At 41.1% G+C, this 20,498-nt stretch overlaps 1 protein-coding gene across 5 annotated transcripts in view; it reads left to right on the top strand.

Moving 5' to 3' along the window:
- The window catches only part of LOC103105776 (zinc finger protein 345-like), a 30,453-nt gene that overhangs the window by 3,220 nt on the left and 6,735 nt on the right, over positions 1-20,498 (top strand). For 2 of the 5 annotated variants that reach the window (XM_056820385.1, XM_056820383.1), the window contains exons 2-3: positions 789-907; positions 16,160-16,286. In XM_056820385.1, coding sequence (XP_056676363.1) covers positions 875-907; positions 16,160-16,286 — 160 coding nt within the window. In that variant the 5' untranslated portion in view covers positions 789-874. Of the gene's footprint in view, positions 1-7; positions 370-788; positions 908-15,679; positions 15,950-16,159; positions 16,287-20,498 lie in introns of those variants that run through there. The other 3 variants (XM_056820384.1, XM_056820381.1, XM_056820386.1) reach the window with 3 other exon arrangements.

The following is a 20,498-nucleotide window of genomic DNA, read 5'->3' on the forward strand; positions in this document are numbered from 1 at the left end:
CCCTGCTGTGGCAGTTAGGACTTTCTGGTCAGAAACTCCTGTGGCTGGGGAAGACCCCGGTGGACCAGGCCCTCATTTATGATCTGCGCATGTGCAACACGTGAGGCGGGGCTGAAGCCTGGAGCCTCAGTGTATATGCTCCTAGTGGGGGGAGGGGCTGTCTCAGTGTATATCCTTCGCTTTAAAGGCCCACAAAAAAGGAACAAACATGGAAGTCTGAGCGGCTCTGACTGGATCCGGGGCCATAGCGGGACTTTGTTCCTCCCGCAGGGGAGAGAAGGGGCAGCTGGCCCCAGAGCCAGGAACCAGCTGTGGGAGGGGGTGCATTCCCAGGATGGGGGAGATGCTAGTCCGGCTCCTGCCCCCGGGGTATGTCCTGGTCTTAACCCGCCAAGGGGAGAAGCAGCCAGTCTGAGCCTGGTCATGGTGCTTTAGGGGTGGGAGCTGCCCGTGCCTACATGCCACGGGAGGTGCCCTGGTCTTGGGCGCTGAAGAAATACCAGCCCGCTCTCTCCCTCCCTTACCTGATGCCCTTCTCTCCCCCTCCAGCCCCCCCTCTCCCCAGTAACCCCTCCCCCCAGCAGGCTTCCCCAGTGCACCCTGTGCAGTTTCTGAATGGAATGAGGCCAGAGAAGGCGGCAGACCGGCCGGGGCTTCTTCCTGGCCAGTCTGAGGCCCTCTCCCAGCCGGAGGCTCCCTGTTGCCCCCTGTAGGGGAGAGTCTGCCCTGAGGCCAGGGAAGGGCCTGGGAGCCCCTCTGACCCTCCCCCTCTTTCTTTCCCCCCCAAGCGCACACAGAGGAAGTCTCTCCCCCTCGGGCTGCCACCCCCTGAAGGACCCCAGGGTGGCCCCGCAGAGAGCCCGCAGCCAGAGGAATGGCCCCCGGGACCCCGAGTTCCCCCTCCCAGGTGAGTGCAGCCCCTCCCCGGGCCAGGCTGGAATCCAGCAGAACTCAGTGCTGGGTCCCTGCCAGGCCTCCAGGGGCGCCGTCACTGCTTGCAGACAGGGCTGGAAGGTCAGCTGAGAAGGGCTCCAGCCAGGCTCCTCCTCCAGGCCAGAGGACACGCCATGGGCTGCTTCCTGGGTCAGGCAGTGGGTCAGCCTTCCCCAGGCCTTTGGGCCTTATTAGACAGTAAGAAGAAGTGGGGGAGGGGTGGGCACTGCTGAGCACATCCAGCACCTTGTTCTGTCCTCACAGCAAAGGCAGCCTCCAGGGCAGGCCCTGAGCTTCTCCCCCACATGCCCTGCTGACAGGGCTTCAGTGGTAGGAGCAGGAAAATTGGGCAGTGACAGACAGCATTGGGCTTTCCCAGCCCCAGGAGGAAAGAGCCTGGCAGGGCTGGCATCAGGATGGGCAGAGGGGCGCCAGGGGAGAGGGCTGGGCTGGTGAGGAGAGCTGCCCCAGGGAGGAGAGCAGGCCCTGGTGGGAGCTGGGAAGGGAGTGAGGCAGGAGCCTGGCAGGAAGATGGCATCAAAGAGCACTTCTGGTTCCTGAAGGCCAGTCAGGGCCAGAGTGGCCATCTGACCTGGGTTACCCCTGGCTCTGCCCGGCCTGGTGGGATCCTGCAGTTCATCTGTGTTGTTCCCTCCATGGAGAACATTGTGAGGATCAGAGACATCTCTGGGCTGAAGATCCAAACTAGTTGTGATCAGAGGAAGCTGCAGGTGGCCCCCAGCCCTCCTAGAGCCAAGATCCCCCAGACGTGGGGCAGGTGTTTCCTGGGTGTCTGACAGACCTTTAGCGAGTCATTACCAGGCTGGAAGGCACAGAGGACGCAGCAAACAGGCATTGGGGTTTGGTCAGAGGGTTGGAACCTTTGATCCCATGTCCTGAGTTCAGCAGGAGGTTAAGAGAAGAAAATGGACTGAATCCTCCAGAGCTCTCTGACTCCCGAGGCCACAGGAGGCTCTCTGGGCCACAGTCCTCAGGGAGCCCTGAGTTGGCATGAATCTTGCCAGGCTCAAAGGGCCCCTGGACAGGCCGAGCTTGTTTCCTGGATCTCCTCAGGCCAGTGAGTCCCCCACCATTCCCAGGGAGCCCGGCTCCTCCTGCAGGGCCTTCCGCTTCCTCAGATGAGGACACACACCTGAGCTGTGATTCCTCCCACAGAAGTCTTTGATGTCCTGAATTCCTTTAATATTCTGATACCCCAGACTCCATCCCTTCCAGTACTGCGGCCCATGTTCTACTATCATAATGGATGTCTGTGGCACAGTTAGTGGCCTACCTGGGCCTCACTCTCCCTAAAATGGTCCTCATGGTGACTTCTCTAAAGGATCCTACATGATCACATGGTTTATGATCAGTGATATGGAGGCGATGAATGATTCCCCCTTGACCAGCCTGCTGGGAAGACCTGCAGAGGAGCCTCAATGAGAATTTCCTCACCCAGAGGGACGTCTGTATGAAATAGGTGCAATCCAGGACAGGCATTCTCTTATCAGGATCCAGAACACAAATACACAATCAATAATGATGTCAGATTACGTTACTTTGGAGTCAAATCCATGTGACCGCGAAAATGTGGTTTTCAAGACTTTGAATTGCCAAAACTGTAAAGATAATTTTTAGTGTCTTGAGTTAAATCAAAAATAAATGGTCGTCATGGGAAAAATTCCCAAATATGAAATACCCAAGTCAGCTAGGTTTTATGGAGATTTTAATTAATACAAATGAAGGAATTAAGGGAAGGGAGAGAGACAGAGTAAGAGGAAATAGTAGGAAAGGGCCTAGGACATTGGCCTAGGCCTTTCTCTTTTAAGAGAGACTAGTCAGTCTTTTATCAACTCACCACAAGATTTGTCCCAAGTAAAACTCCAGTCCTTCACTGAAACCCTCAACTTCTGAACTCCTGACCTACAAATCAGCTTCCAAAGCTGAACTAAGTTCAGAGGCCTCAAGCTCCTTCCTTTTAAAGAAAATTTTCTCTTGTGTCAAGTCCCCTGAATTTTCACATCTACCAATCACAGTAGACGCTTTTCCTAGGACTGCCCATTCTTAGTTTTTACCACTATTTAGTTCTTACCTTCTCTGGGTAGATTATATTTTCTGAGTACTTCACACCTCTTTGCTAAGCTTGCCCTTTGTAAATTGCTTGACCTTTTAATGATTAATTTGACTTTCATAGGTACTTAGCACCCTTTTGTATTAGATCTAAAAATAGACCTAGCTTCAGGTTTTGACTTCACGATAAGTATGAGTTAGGGACTTTTTCATTGTTCCATCAGGAGTTTACAACTTTTATCTTCCCCTAAGGCACTGTCTAAGTATGGGTGGGAGTAATGTTAAAGTTCCCAATGCATTCCTGATCAAGTACCTCCATTGTTTAAAGTGGGGAATAGCCTTAACCAACTGTTCCAAGGTAGAGTCTGAGAAAGTTTAAGATTCACAATCCCCCCTGATGATCATTTGGAGATTGGTCTCCCCATTGATCATTTAACATCATCATCTTATAGTTCTAAACACACTTCTAACTACAGATGTATGCAATATTCAGTTTTCTTAAGAGGAAATTACAGTAGTGAGGGAGGAATAGAAAAGCAAGCAAGCAAGCAAAACCAATGTTTTGCTAGGCACATTGACAGAAGGCCAAATGAGGGGCAGTCCTTTTTGGCATAAATGTGTACATTTACAATAAATGTTCAATCAAACTTCAGTTCAATCAACCATATCCAAAGTTCATTCTTGATCTTCTTGCTGTTGTGTAGGTTTTCTGGCATCTTTCTGCAACAGTTCATTCATTCTCTGAATTCAGGAGTTAACAAGCTTCTTCCTTGAATATCTTTTCTCGAACAAAATCAAAATCTTGGATTTTTATAAAAATACAATCTCAAACAAAAAAATAAAAAATCTTGCATTTTAAATTAAAATACAATCCCCCCTGAAGTAGGTGTTAAAAGACATCCAGTTTAGCTCAGGATGCAATGTTCAGTTATGGGGGTGTATGAGTCAATTATCAAAAGAAGAGAAAAACAACAAAAAATATAAGGAAAAAAATTCAAAATAGGCCTTTGTATAGGTCCAATTTAAAGTAATTTGTATCCCCACAAGTCTGTAGGACAGAATGCAGTAATATTTCACTTATCCATTTGCAGCCAAGACTACAGGAAGTTGCCATAATATAAGAAGGAAAAAGAACTAGAATTCTATTTTGATAGGGAAGTGTCATTCCCTTCTCTTCTGTTAAAGGTGTGTTTTGATTCATGGCTGGATATAATGATTGAGCTGCCTTTGGCTGATCCTCAAGTGTTTTGTAGAGAGTCTTATTCTTCTTTTTAAAAAATTTTTCAAGCTTTAAAGCATTGAATGTGACTTCAGGGCCCCATTTATCAATAACATGTCCCACAGGCTCTGTAATCCAGGACGTTCCTAGTTGAATACGTTTCTCTGGAATGGTGGGTTATTGACTTTGTGACAAGGAAATCACTTTAAAAGACTGATATATATTAATTTAAGGTCGCCAAGGAATTCAGCTATGTAATTCCTAAATGAAAACTCGAATCAGCCGTCAACCTTTTATAGAGTTTAATTACAAACAGGAGGAAGAAAGGAATTAGAGATAGAGAGAGAGAGAGAAAGGGGAGAAAAGGGAATAGGGCTTAAATACCCCTTCTGTTTAGGCTGGGCCAAAAGGCCCAAGCCCTTAGATAGCTGGGGCAAAGAAAGGAGATCAGTCCCTATTACTCACGTGACCAAAATGGAGAAACAGTCTCAGAGGCCTCCACCTCCAGCTTCCTTCAGAGCAAGCTTCTCAGAGCACCTCTCCAACCACTCAGAGCCAAAACTCTCCAACCAACCCCCTCAGTCCTCAGACCCCTCTATCTTTAAGGAAACCATCCAAGTTCCCTCCCCTCAGTTCTCACATCTACCAATCACTGTCCATCATTTTCCCTATGCCAATGGTGGCTCTAGCTTAACCCAGGACCGCCCAGAGGTCTGTGGCTTTGCACATGTCTGTTGGAGGTCATATTCTCAAATAATTAAATCTTGATCTTTTGCTACAGCCCTTCCTAAATCCTGTTACCCTGAGTAGGGTAGAGATTGGAATAATTAAGTTTTGATCTATGCTGCAGCCCTTCCTAAATCCTGTTAGGACTGAGTAGGGTGGAGATTGCAATTTCCAAGACTTGGTTCTGTCATTCCAAGTATCTCCATTGTATCAATTCTAAAATCAATCATGACTCAAAGAAATTCCTGTTCTATGCTTAAGCATAGGTCAAAGTCCTTTCCATTGTTCAGCAAAAGGTTTCTGTCCTAAAGTAATCTTAAGAAGGGAGGAGGAGGAACCTCCCATGCCAATGGGGTTCACATTCCAATAGCCAAGACCCACTATCAATAGGGAATTTTTCAAGTATGAAATTTCCCAATGGTGAAATTTCCAACATTTATAAGTCTAAGAAATTTTAAGGTTTACAACTTCATGACCAAGGACTCATCATACAACTGTAAGTGAACTCAAGACTCAAAATATTAGTAGTGACAGCCCCAAAACTGTTACCTCAAATGGCAAATCTTGCCAGTCACAGGCTAGAGCAATTTTCCAGGATTCACACACAGACAATGTATGTCATTCCATAAGTTTTATTTAATTTTTTTTAATTTAGAATTCATCCTGGTATAAGGATCAGTTGTTAGAAATCATGGCTCTGAAAACTCTTTCTGGTTTCCTTGTTATTTCATTGAAAAACTAGTGTATGCCTTTAATACACTGAAACTCTTTAATCAATTCCTTAAAATGCTTGATTGTTAGAACTTGTCAACTTTTGCTAGCAAATTGTGACATACTAAGACTAGGCAATTTTATAAACTTAAGCCTTCCCAGGCATTACAAAAGGTTTTATGATCTAAGATTGAATTTTCATTCATGGAATTTTGATTTTACATTCTCAAGAGTTTCTTAAGATCCTGCTTTTTAATAAGTTGACTCATAATTACCAGTTACCATCCCTACTTGTACTGATTCTGTGATTATATTTTACATTTCGGATCATCTTTCTTGGGTTAGTACTATGTTCAAATTTCTGTTTTGATGCAGTTGAGGAATAATTTTTTTCTGTTAATTATCTTAGGAAGTGTTATATAGTCACTTTAACTATTGTGCATTTTCTATACACTTGACCATAGTTACACATCACACTCCTATTTACTCTTATTTTAAACATCAATCTGATGATGACAAAAGTAGAGAAAAATAATGTGAGTCTGATCCAAAAAGAGATTTAAGTGATGGTTTCTTCATATGATAGAATTAGTAACATGAATGAAATACCTGTGTAAAGATTAAAATTCGGGGAGACTGAGGCAGGTAGAAATTGGTTTCTCTCTGCAAGGAGTATTATATTTTTAGAGGTTTATTAAAGGCTAAGGATTGAGAATATACAAGTAAGAAAAGGCCAGGTGTCAGGTGGTAAAATTTCACTCACATCATGAGACGAGTCTGTTTGCCAGCAGAGACAGGAAGTAAAGAGAGCCTGCCGTGGGTGGAGACCCTCTAAATAATCCTTTTGCTCTTGGCCCATTTGAGAATTCAGTGAGATTAGAGGGCATTCTGGGAGCTAGCAAGGACTTCTGGGGAATGGAGTCCAGAGTTCAAATCTCAATTTTACATTCCCCCCGTTTGATCATTTGAAAAAAATTAGTTTTTTTCCCAAAGGATCATGAAAACATAATCAATTTAAAGATTAAAATAATTTGAGGATAAGAGAAAAAAAAAAGAATAAAACCAATAATTGCTGAATGCATTGACAAAAAGCCAGTTAGGGGGCAGTCCCCTTTGGCATGAAAGTATACATACAAATAAATGTTCAATCAACTACACCCAAAGTTCATTTTTTTGTGCAGCTTGTGATCTGGAGGCTTCTTCATGGTGTCTTCTCCAACAGTTCAGTTCTGGATTCAGAGAGGTAGCATCTTTTACCTAAAATTCTTCTCAAAAGGAATTTAAACTTTGCAATTTAAATAATGATATTTTTTACATTCCCCCCATTAAGAGGGTGATTGAAAAATACAGGATCACTTAGGGATGTATGGCTGAGGTATGAGGTATATGAATCAATTGGCAAGAGATATTAAAAAGATATCAGAAAATCCAAATAAAAAAGAAAAATTTTCTGGTTGAAAATATAGACTATCAAAGTCTTATGTGTAAAAATTCCAAGTAAAGAAAAATAAATGTATAACAGGCCCTTGAATCAGGGCCCAATCAAAATGATCTAAGCAATGATGCATTTACCCAGTCAATAGCCAGGACTACAGAAAGTTACCACACTATGAAAGGCAGAAAAGGGACCAGATTATAGGAGCCAAGGTTTCGGGGATACTCATCTGTGAGTATTTTTCAGAGTGAGTGTGGACACAAGGAAAGCCTATGTCTAGCAATGATAAACACAGTAACCTCGAGTCTTTACACTAGGTTCAAGACCTTTGTATTGGCCTAGAAGTGCATCAATCCATCCTGGATTGGCTTTTCTTTGGCTCTGTGCAATGGCTCTTGTGTGTATATCTTGTCCTGGAATCAGACAGAATCATTAAGCAAAGTCCCATAATTTACTTTAATAATTAGTGGCATCATTTTTATAGTCACAAGCTTTTTGGGTATGCATTAGCAAATGTATTTTAAACTTATAGTACTGCAAAATCAAAAAGTTAAAGAAAATCTTAATGCTGGTGACATGTGCTTGAAATATAAAAAGGAGAGAAAAATAAAAAAACTGAAAAAGTATATTGCACATGCAAGAAAATAAAATAATAAAAGAGTTTTAAAAATTCAAAAATATAGCTTATAATCATTGACACACTGTGTCAGCTAAGAAAATATAAAATGCAAGGCTTTCTCACCAAAAATGAGATCCATTTCCTCTTCATGTATCTGGCCATGATCACTGTGAGTAAATGAGTTGATCAAGGTAACAATTTTTCATTTTTAAAAATACAGTAGTACAAATATGTAGATATCAATATCCCCAAAATTCTCAATAGCCCAATTAATTACAATAGCAAGCAAACACACTATCATATTTCACATAAGTTGCTCTATGGCATTTAAAAAAAAACAACCTATGAATTGATGGATATTTGTCAAAAGTTTTTACAATCTCAGCAAATCTTTCAACCTTGGTAATAAACATATTTTTTAAACAAAGTAAAACTCATCTTGGGTTAAGAACATAATCAAGAAATCTATATATCATTCTGGTGGAAGTAAAATAGTGAGCTGAAGAGTATAAATAAAGGGGTGCTCCTTTTTTGGAGGCTTATTTAGGGATACAAATGCCCTGAGATTAACTGCCCCAACTTCCATTCACATTTTTAGAAATGCGGGAAGGTTGGGGGTTATAATTGTATTTCACTTCAGCTATGGGCCTTACCTTGTGGTAGGGACAGGCAAAAATAACCAGAGATTGTTAAAAAATTTTTTTTCAAAAATCATATTTTAAAAACCCTTAAAATCATTTGAGATATTTAGCACATTAAATTTTCCAAAGGTTGTTATACAATTGTAACCAGTTCTGAAGTCCATCTATCTTCTATGTGACCATTTACAAAGGCAAAACTAGAAAAAAGGCTATTTTTTCAATATGGTTATAGGGGAAAAACAGAATATAACAGTAGTCAAAACTCAGTACATTAAAATGAACAGTATAACAGAATAATATTGAATCCAGTAATATATGAACTTAAAATCACAAAGTTATATCTGAAACAAAACAATCAGGAAAAATGCAATAGAGTACAGAGATTTTTATAACCATTGGAGTCTGAAATGCCTTAGAATATAGCCTTTAGTCTCTTCAAAGTTCTTTGGGGTTGGTTTTTTGTTTGTTTGTTTGTTTATTGTTTTTAATTATCTATTTAGATGCCTATTGTCAGAAGGCAGAGTGGTAAGGGCTAAGCAATGGGGTTTAAGGGATCTGCTCAGGGCCCCACAGCTGGGGAGTATCTGAGGCCAGATTTTAACCCAGGACCACATGTCTTTAGGCCTGGCTCTCAGTTCTCTGGGCCACCCATTTGCCCTTTCAAAGTTGAATCTTTGGGCTGAATCTTTCTTCTGGCACACAGGTGAAGTCAATGAAAGGATCAATGCAATTAAAAGATATCCTTGTAAAGTAGCCATTGCTTTTAAGTCCCTGCTTGAAAATATCTGTTTGTTCTCCTCCCTTTTCTCTCTCCCCTGCTTTGATCCACTCCGCCCACGTGGAGCCCAATCCCCTGTTACCAGCTGGTAGAAATGAGTCCTGAGCGATCTGCTCCAAGGATCTGGGTGATGAGCCGGCTGGATCGGAGGCCAGTTTTTGCTGGGCTGGGATCGGCTGGGCCAGATGGACCTGGGGTGGGTCGGGGCAGGAACACAGGGCCGGGATCAGGAGCACCAGGTGAAGATGGAAAGGGGTCAGGATTAGGGCTGCGGGCAGGAAGCGGTGGAGCCGGGTGGGGTGGGTGGCAATCGCAACATGTCCAGAGCCTGTGAGCTATCTAATGGCTAGAAGGAGCAGCAGCTTTGCAAGGGTAAAAAAAAAAACCTCAGCCAGAGAAACAGTGGATCAAAAAAAAATTTCTAGGCACTAGCTATTAAAGATTAACTAAAGATCAGAAAAGAATCAGAAGATTGAGAGTCTTTTTCTCCCATTAGGTCGCCAACTGTAAAGATTAAAATTTGGGGAGACTGAGGCAGGTAGAAATTGGTTTCTCTCTGCAAGGAGTATTATATTTTTAGAGGTTTATTAAAGGCTAAGGATTAAGAATATACAAGTAAGAAAAGGCCAGGTGTCAGGTGGCAAAATTTCACTCACATCATGAGACGAGTCTGTTTGCCAGCAGAGACAGGAAGTAAAGAGAGCCTGCCGTGGGTGGAGACCCTCTAAATAATCCTTTTGCTCTTGGCCCATTTGAGAATTCAGTGAGATTAGAGGGCATTCTGGGAGCTAGCAAGGACTCCTGGGGAATGGAGTCCAGAGTTCAAATCTCAATTTTACACCTGTTAGAGAAGAGATTAAATCTATGCCTTTGAAGGTTGAAGAAATAAATAAAAGTAGATGAAAGGTAAAATATTTGAAATTTCTTCCAATACAAAAATATTATCTTTTTGATGTAGTGTGTTCATACCTACCCAAAGAAGTCTCTTGTTTAGTATTGTGCGGGATGCTTTTATTGTTGACATTTAGTTGAATGAATTAAAAGACAGAAATTGATAGACTTAATATCTTCAAAGAATCTGTTAACCCCGGCCTTTTAGAAAAGGGTTTTCAATTCTTAAACATATCTTGATTGGTTTCCCTCTTGGTGAATTAAAATAATTCTTGACCCATGTTTTAACTTTTAAAATAATTTTCTAAGTTTTCTAAACTAAATCATTTTTATTAAATTTACTAATTTAGTAATTTTAGTAAAATATCCAGTCTGTTGATAAGAGATGTGGTAGGGTTTTCAAGTTAGAAAACATTTAAACCCTGTTTGATTTGTACAATGGTCTTAAGTAATGTCTGACATCCATTGGATAAAGCAACATGCTCAGATACAGTGTTTAAATGGCTCTGGCTTTTTTAAAGCCTGGAACCTTTGGGGTTATTGATTAGGAATTCTAGTGATAGTTTGGGTGGCTTCCAGACTATTTGGAATGATGGGGGGGGGACCAGGAATGTTGGATCTAAATAGGAAAGAGATAATTCAGGTGCAGTTTAGTGAGGGATTTTAATCCAAGTTCCAAGGGGGGACTAAACTGTTTAGAGAATCATTTTAAGTATATAGATATGAGAGGAGTGAAGAAAGTTTTTTAAAAGTTATATAGCCCATTTCCATTAATTGAGTAAACAGAGCAGGTGATTGTAAAAGGTGTGAATATTTTACTATTAATAAGATCAAACAATTCTTCTTGTGTTTTGAAGCTATGAAGAGCATCAATATTTTATGTTTGAGGTCAGTACCAAATTAGGTAGGTCAAATTATATCCAATTAATTAATGAGTTAAAATAATTTGTACAAAAAAAAATTTAGAAGTAGAACCCCTCAAAAGAATCATTTAAGAAGTATAATTTTATACTTAATACTTACCAAGTCTATGATCATCAATGACATGACATTATTGAAACTTGTATAATAATAGCAATACAGGCAGCATCTGTATCCCTATAAAATCTGATGGACAGTTTGCAAATACATAGTCCTGATTTCATATTTAGAATCAGGATGTCAAATCTGGCTCCAGGCACTTCCCAGCTGTGTGACCCTGGGCAAGTCACTTAACCTCCATTGCCTAGCCCTTACCACTCTTCTGCCTTGGAACCAATACACAGGTAAGGATTAAAAAAAAAAAGAATCTGGAAATGTATTAAGTTTAGCACAATTAAGATTTAAGATACTACTCCAAAAGAACAAACACACATTGTAATTTTGAAATAAACACCACTTAGAAATTGAGAAATTAAGCATTTCTGTCCTTGCCATCTGATTAGTTTCAATTTAGTTTTATATAAATATTTTCCTTGTTTCTGGTCTTTTTAATGTGGCCAGCAGATATTTTTATTATTTTTATTAATTGTTAATAGCCAAAACAGCTAATCAGACCAGGAAGATGCTAAGAGTAATGAATAAGACAGATATACTCAACCATGCTGGTACCAAGCACAAAAACTACAGTAAATGAGCGCATTCCCTTCATTCGCTCTCATTGGTTAAGCCGGCACCACCACTGCGATTCCTGTCTCTTAAGCTCCTCTTCAGGACACAGAACAAAAGCAGCAGCTTTTCACCAAAACGGTTCTTCTGGACAAAATCGCTGGACTTGGTCATCTGCTGCAGTCTTCTCTCCGTTCTTTTTTGTGGGGAGCCGTTTAGAGGACTGTTTCTTTCATTTAGACTGAAAAGCTGAATATGGGCTCTGGCTTTTGGCAGGTAGAAGAACTTGAAATAGATAATGGAGCTTTGTGGTTTTAGCCCATGTGGGAGGACATTTCAAGGAATTCAGCCCCAGATTTTAACGCTTAATCACTTTAAGTGAAGTATTTGACCAAAACAGTTGTTTCATGGCTTGGGAATTTATGACAGGCTTCACAGCTCAGTAGCAGAAATTCCTGAAGGTTTCTTTCCTGTTCCTTAAGAGAATTATTAGGAAATTTATATACACTATATTTCTAACTACTGGATCATAAAGCTAGCTCATCTTTTAAAAATGTTTGTAAGTATTTATAAATATATATACCTATATATGTAGCCTGTGGTTAAGATAATTTAATTTCCATATTATCAAAATCAAAGTCCTTAACTGGGTTGTTTTTTTAAACCTTTACCTTCCGTCTTGGAATCAATATTGTATATTTGTTCCAAGGCAGAAGAGTGGTAAGGGCTAGGCAATGGGGGTTAAGTGACTTGTCCAGGGTCACACAGCTGGGAAGTGCCTAAGGTCAGATTTGAACCCAGGACCTCCCATCTCTAGGCTTGGCTCTCAATCCACTGAGCTACCCAGCTGCTCCCTGAGTTTTTTCTTAAGAAAGGTGAATCCTTTGGACTAGCTAGATTATGTAAGAATAATGTGAAATGTACAGACTTCTTTTGAGGCAACGTTATCAAATGAACACCTTTAATCTTCCCTCAAAGGCAAATGATTTCCAGCTCATGAAAACAAACACTTGACACACTTGGAGAAGGTCCTGCAGAAATTTTCTCCTCTGAGAAGGAATAGAAAGAACCCGGGTACAGCCAGAGACCACCCAACTCTGGTGGGGGCACAAGACCAGCCCTGTGGGCCTCTCTCTGTCACTGTGCTCTTGGCTCACTAGAAATTGTAAAGAAAAGGACAGGAACCACACTACACCCTGACAAGACCAGACCACACAAAATAGCCCACGAGAAACATCACCCTCCTGAGATGGGGCACAGCTCAGCTCAAAGTGGGTCTTTAATGGGGAGTCAGAAAACAAAGAGCCCTAAAAGAAAAGCTGCTGAGCATCTCCAGAACTTCTTCCTGAGGGATCTCAGAATCCTGAATCCTTCCCTTAATCTCCTCACATTGACAAACTATAAAGAAATGTCCCGGCCATAATTCCGAGCTGAAGATCCAAACCTAATTGTGGTCAGTGACAGCTGGAGACGTCACCCCACCCACCAAAGGTCCCATAGAGGCGTCCAGCACTGTGTTCTGTGGGTTTCTGACAGATAAGCAGCAGGTCATTAGCAAGGCAGAAGGTACGGAGGATGTTAAGGAACACGCAGTGTGTTTGGTAACAAAGGTTTGGAGCCTTTGACTCAAAGTCCCAACTTCAGAGGAGAGAATTTCCCGAATCCTCCAGAACTTTCCTACCACTTGGGTCACAGGAACCTTTCTGGGCCACAGTGGTTTGGGCAGCTTCTAGTTGGCCTCAATCTTCAAAGGATCCAACAGGACCTGAACATGCCCAGTTTGCTTTCCTGGGATCTCCTCAGGGCAGCTGTAGACTCCCCAGTCCCAGTGAGCCCAGCTGCTCTGCTTGGCTCTCAGCTTCCCTAGATAACTGCCCAGACCTAAAGCTTTTATTCTTCCCACAGAAAGTCTTCAGTATCATTCATTGCTGTAATACGCTGATAACCCACCAAACTGCATCCCTCCCGATACTGTGGCCGGCATTCTATTATACTTGATATCTTGTACACGATTAATGGAATAACCGAGTCTAACTCTTTAACTGTCCTTGCAGTTCCTTATCCCAAGGATTCCATGTGATCCCTTGTTTCCGGATTGATCGTATAAAGGCCATAAAACAATTTTCCTTTCAATATGTATGAAATAAATTGTAGGAAGTCAAACAAAGGTGGGTCAATAAAGGTTTCTTGCAACAGATGAGATTTTCATCCAGACCTGAAGGAATCCAGCACTGAGGAGGCAGAGACTAGTGTGGACAGTAGTGAAAGCTGGGGAGGAGGGAGAGGAGTCCTGGAACAAGGTCAGGAGATGGAGAGTCTCCTGTGAGGAACTAGAAAGAGCCCAGTGTTGCTCCGGTACTAAAAGAGTATGGGAGGGACTAAGGGGAGAGGGAAGGAGAGTGAGGGGGAAGTTCTCAGGGTGACCAGCCTTGTAGATGGCTGCCCAGGTGGAATATCAAGCCCTGAGGTGGTTTAGATGCTTAGGAACTGGTGGCAGTGGCATTCCAAATAATTGAGGGCAAGTCTCAGCGTGGAAAGACAAGCAGGGTCCTGAGGTCCTCTCCTTGGGTGCCACTTGAGGACATCATTGATCTTAGGACTTCAGAGGCAGGGCATTTAAAGCAGTGAGGCCTACCAGGAACCACCCAGAGTAGATGAGTTCCAAACAAAGCTGCCTTCTTTCCTTAGAACAAGTCTCGCTGCATTCTTCCCTTTGAGCCCAGATTTCTCTGCTTTCCTTTGGGCCGGAATTCTTTCTGCCTTCTGGTACTAAGTATATCTGAATGAGAACTTTTTGCTGTCCCTGCTAGAGGTGGTGGCTGCCCTTTCTCTCTGGACCTCATCCTTCCTCTCTGAATGTCCTTTAGCTGTATCAAAAGCAATTCTTCCTGCAAGTTCTGGCTGCAGAGACTGCTTTCTGCCCCTGCTACAGTTGTGGGAGAGGGAATACTGGTGCTGGCCCAAAGAACTGTAGCTCAGACGTGTTCCTCCCAAGACATGATGGTGTCCATTGAAGGATATGCTGTATAGTGTCACCTTGGGGATGGAGAAAGTCATTATAGTGGAGTAGAATAGCCCTGTGTGGTGAAGAAGACAATGGAATGGTCCTTCTAGAGTTTCTAGTTTTTAGATTGTATTCAGGATCTGAGGAACTGTGTCTTCATATGCTTGGAAATTCAGACTTTCCTCAGACTATTTTTCCCCTGGATATCTCAGGGGCTTTCCAGGCTGAACAATAGGGAATGGGTCAGGAAGGGGTGAAATAGAAGAGTATCCAATACCATGTATAAAATATATAAGAGAGAGAGAGAGAGAGAGAGAAACAACCTGTGCTGGAGGAGAGAACTACCATATTTTTTTTTTTCTTATAGGCCATTTACCCCTAGTCTATTCCATTGATCCACTCTTCTATCCAGTATCATATTTTAATGATTACTGCTTTATTGTACAGTTTAAGATCTGGTACTGCTAGGCCACCATTGTTCACTTTTTTTTTCATTAATTTCTTTGATATTCTTGATCTTTTGTTTTTCCAGGTGAACTTTGTTATAATTTTTTCTAATTCTATAAAAACATTTTTGGGGTAGTTTGATAGGTACAGCACTGAATAAGTAAATTAATTTAGGTAAGATTGTTATTTTTATTATATTAATTTGCCCTACCCATTTTTCTTTCTTTTAGATTTTGTAGTGTCAACTGACCAATTAATAAATTATTTAAAATGAAAAAATTGTGCCTCTTGAGAATTCCAATCATTACACTGTCATTATCTTTCTTTTGAATTAACTTAATCGCCAAAATTTTATATTTTAAAAAGATGGAACATCCCTTCTTTTCCTCATCATACTCATTCTTTTTTCCATGTAATTAAATATAAAATGACTAAATATGTTCCATTCACCCATTCCGTTCATCATAAAGCAAAGATAGAATGTTTTGGCTATGGTACATCATACCCAGTGGTTCACCAAACTCAATCTACCATGAGAATGCTTTTCTTCATTCAGCTTAAATCAGAGTCTGATCCCATATAACTGTATGGAATCTTCTTTATGATTTTATCTAGATAAGAGTATTTCAGCCTTTTAGGAAATTACATAGAGAATTCCTTTTTCTTTGTTTTCTCCTCATTGATTACTGGTAATATTTCCCCCTAGAATACACAGTACATGCTACCTTCTCAGAAACTCTTCAGAAAAATATTCTTACCAGATCAACTCTGATCCTTGTGATGAGGAGGAGTTTCAGATCACCTTCTCTCTTTCTCCACAGAATCTCATACTTCACTCAGAGAGCACATCCCATCGCCCTGATTCCCCAGAGGGAAAAGTATTTAAGAGTAAGATATTTCTCCAGGTTTTACTCTTCACGACATGATTCTCACTTTAGATACAAAATGCCTTTGTCAATATTCCACTGTGCTCTGAGACTAGTCTTCCTGCTGACTTTGGGTAAATTCCCTCGTGTGCTTCAGTTTCCTTCAGGGAGTGGATGAGGATTGTACCAGATGAATTCTGAGCTCTAAATCTTGTGACTCTTGCTGGTTTAGGCGTCAATAGCATTCAAGGATGTGGCTGTGGACTTCACCCAGGAAGAGTGGTGCCTATTGGACCATTCTCAGAAAGAGCTGTACCTGGAGGTCTTGCTGGAGAATGTGCAGAATCTACTCTCTGTGGGTAAGGACCATTTCCTCTGTTAACTCTGAATCTGCCATAAAGAGAATGTCTTTATTCTAAGGCAGATACACAGGATTTTGAACCTTTGTCAATTATTAAAAAAGCAAAAGTGCTGGGTGCAACTGGGTGGCTTTGAATTGAGAGCCAGGCCCAGAGATGGGAGGTCCTAGGTTCAAATCTGGCCTCAGACACTTCCTAGCTGTGTGACCCCAGGCAAGTCACTTAACATCTTCTGCCTTGGAACCAATACCCAATATTGATTCTAAGATGGAAGGTAAGGTTTGTTTTTTCTTTTTTTCTTTTTTAAAGCAGAAGTGCTGAATGTGGGACTTTCCTTTTTTTACCCCTGAATTTGTTTCTTCTCAGTTTTAGATAGCTTCAGGTGAAAACTTAAACCAGTGTTACAGATTTATATTCCTCAAACTAATCTCAGAAGTCATCTAGTCCATCCAGTTATTTGACTTCAAATTTGTGTGTAAATTCTCTGTTTATACCCAGACAACATAGCAGAAGCAAAAACTAGACCTGCCCTGAAAATGTCAAAGCAACCTTAAAATGTGTTTTTAAATGAGTAGTCACAGAACAAACATGGTTATTGGCTCTCCTGAGGAAAACAAGTTGAAAGTTAGGCAGAAAGGGTCTATTTTGGGAAATAATGGGGGAACTGGAAGTAAAATTGCACACAGAGGAGTGCAGACAATCTAACCCATATCTATTGCTCCAGGTTCAGAACCTGGACAGAAGCCAAAGAACCAGAACCCTTCTTAAGTCTGTATTATTAGAATGTCCTAAGCCCACCCCTTGGAATATAAAGACTTGGCACAAGGCTGAATGAGGTCCCAAAGTCACTTGGCCAGTTCAAGCCTATGGTAAAGCCTGTAGCCCCAGGGCAAAGTAGCTCCCAGTCCTCTAAGCCCTGTAAGCCATCAGCTGTCCCTAGAGGAGACTAAATTAGTAGCTTTCAGAGCATCCATCCCACAGGCCATGGTGCTACCTTGGAAGAAATGAAAGTTACAGAAAACCAGAACTATAGCTAAGGGGAGCAGCAAGGAAAAACTGAAGTTTAAGAGAATACCCCCTCTACCCTGAGAACTGAGATAGATGGCAAAGTGTAAAAAAAAAAAAGAAGTCTGGAAAAATGAGCAAATAACAAAAGAAACATCTAACCATAGAAAATGTCTAATAGTTAAAGAAATTGTCTAAGATTGAAGAGGTATAAGGAATAAGAAAGGTTTTGTAACAGGGAATGGAGGAGTTAAAGGGATAGAGGGAATATAGATGCTGGTGAGGTAAAAGGAGAGAGATAACCCCTGCTGAGAGGCTATTTTTGAAAAATGGGGTTCCCAAGAAATGGGCCAACTATGATAGCCTGAGGAGATGTCTTCTCTATTGATTGATGTTGAAGATACCCCAGGGCAGATAAGCACAAACCCTCCTGAGGGGACAAGCCTCCCCCACACCCACCCAAGGTCGCCTACCAGGGGTCCGATAAGGACTATTTATGGTTGAATGGCTGTCCTTAGGTCCTTCCTCTATGTTCCCCTGAAATGATAGTTCTCTTTTCTGACTGCAGGTTATTTAACTTAAGATGACTTTAATAACAAGTTTGGATTGGGGAGGTACCAGGGTAGAGGGAAGAGGGGTTTTCTATACTTTTTCCCAGATTGGGTTTGAGTCTCTCTCAGCTTTTGAGCTGAGGCCAGGCCTCACAGGCTGTTTTATTCGTGACTATGCTAATCTATGCTAGTTTTCTTAAGTTTAAAGTCTTTAGCAGTAGATAGCACAAGGTAGAAAAGGTTCTAACTTCATGAGCTGGTTGGGCCTGTCTCTTCAGACTAGCTCCCTAAAGACCGGCCTTAAGTTCAAACGTTCCCCTTAAATTCTTTTGTTTGATGACACAATCACAGGAATCCAGGTAGAGTACACAGTTGGGAAAAATCCAGGAATAGAGGTACTTCTATCCAGAGACTAGGAGAGAGTGCTCCTTCCAGTCCCAGGCCAGAAAAGAGTGCGTCCTCAGAGCAACTGTCACTCTCCAACTCGCCCCTCCACCCTCTCTAACTGTCATCATTGTCAATATCTTCTCTCCAACATTCCACTGCTGTCTGTCCCACCTGAGTGGCAGAAAGGCCCAAAGCTTGATTCAGTTTTCCTTTCCACTTAATGAGGCAAAAAAAGAGCAAGGCACAGATTCAGGTGGGGATTGAATACAAAAGCCTCCATATGCAAAACTTCAAATAATAATGGAAATTGGACTCAGTTACTAGATGAGTTCAAAAAGGAATTGAGAAATCAAATGAGAGAAGTGGAAAGAAAATGGGGAAAAGAAATAAAAGTAATGCAAAAAGAAAATTAGACATGAAAAAATAAAATTGGTCAAGTGGCAGAAGAAGTAAAATGGACCAAATGGAAAAAGAGGATCAAGAGGTCATGGAAGGAAATCATTCTTTTTAAATTAGAATTGAGCATATAGAAGCTAATGACTTCATGAAATATCAAGAAACAATAAAACAAAATCAAAAGAAAATATGAAATATCTTACTGAAAAAAACAACCTGGAATATAGATCCAATAGACAATCAATAGTTTATTAGACTTTTTTAAAAGTCTAATATATTACTAGAAATTATCAAAGAAAACTGCCAATATTCTTTAGTCATAGGTTAAAAGAGAGATTGAAAGAATCCACAGATCACCTCCTACAATAATCCCGAAATGACAACTCCCAGGAATTTTTTAACCAATTTGTAGAAATCCCATGCTAAGGAGAAAGTATTGCATTGTCAGAAAGAAACAATTCAAATATGGAGCCCCAGTGTTGATTACATAAGATCTGGGAGCTTTTATATGAAAGGATCTAAGTGTTTGAAATATGATATTCTGGAAAGTAAGGAAATAGGGTTTACAGCCATGAATCATCCACCCATCAAGACTGACTATTCTTTCAGGGACAGAAATCATCATTTAATAACAAAGGGGTTGTCCAAGTATTCCTGATAAAAAGAGCAGAGCAAAACAGAAAAGTTGATGTCCCTATATAAAATTCAAGTGAAGCATAAAAAGGTAGAAAGAAAATTAACAAGACTCAAGGAGGTCAAATTGTTTATATGTCTAGTGGAATGATGATAGAAAGAGGTATGGTACCAAAGTGTTTAGGGAGATATGCAAAACAAAAACCAAAACCAAGAGGGTAAAAAAAGAGGATAGCACTGAGAGAAAAAAGAAGAGAGAAGTAACATGGGGTAAATTATATCAAAGAGACATGGGCAGAAAAACTATGATAGTGGAGGGGATGATGGAAGTGGTGAAAGGCAATCAGTATAACTTATTCTTGTTGGGAATAACAGACAGACTCATTGAGGTATAGAATCTTACTTTATAGAGCAGGGGTCCCCAAACTTTTTACACAGGGGGCCAGTTCATTGTCTCTCAGACCATTGGAGGGCTGGACTATTAAAAAAAACAAACTGAACAAATCTGTGTACCACTATCTGGGATAGTGGAGACTGCAGCGCTGGCTGTGATGGGCCTGTCACACCTTGCACAGGCCCATCAGTGCCAGCAGTATACACAGTGTGGAATCCTCTCCCCCAGATCGAAGCTGATGTCTTCCATTGTGCAGCCACATAATCCTTTTCGTCACTCAGAACAAGGCAACACACAAAGGATTATGTCGCTAGAAGTAGTACTATACATGAGCAATGCTGTGTTTTGCGCTTTGTGACACCACCACATACAGTGCTCCTCTCACTGACCACCAATGGAAAAGGTGCCCCTTTTGGAAGTGCGGTGGGGGCCAGATAAATGGTCTCAGGGGGCTTCAGTTTGGGGACTCCTGCTATTATAGAGAAATAGAAGGAGAATAAGAAAGGTGGTGGAGGGAGGGCAATAATATAAGGGAAATGGGGGAGGGGTGATTAAAGGGGAACTTTTGGACAGATAGTGAAAGGAGATAGCGTAGGATTAAGAGAGGAAAACAAGATGAAGGGGAATATAGAAATGGTAATCATAATTGCAATTGTAAGTGAGATGAACTCACCCATAAAATGGAAGCAGATAACAAAGTGAATTGAAAACCTGAATCTTGTGGTATATTGTTTAGAAGAAACACATTTGACATACACAAGTAGACATAAAGAGAATAAAGGTAAAAGTAATTGTTATTTCAATAATATGGGAATAACATTTTAAAAAGAAGTCTAAAACTATACC

Source organism: Monodelphis domestica, chromosome 3 (genome assembly GCF_027887165.1).
Source record: "Monodelphis domestica isolate mMonDom1 chromosome 3, mMonDom1.pri, whole genome shotgun sequence".
Taxonomy (NCBI): domain Eukaryota; kingdom Metazoa; phylum Chordata; class Mammalia; order Didelphimorphia; family Didelphidae; genus Monodelphis; species Monodelphis domestica.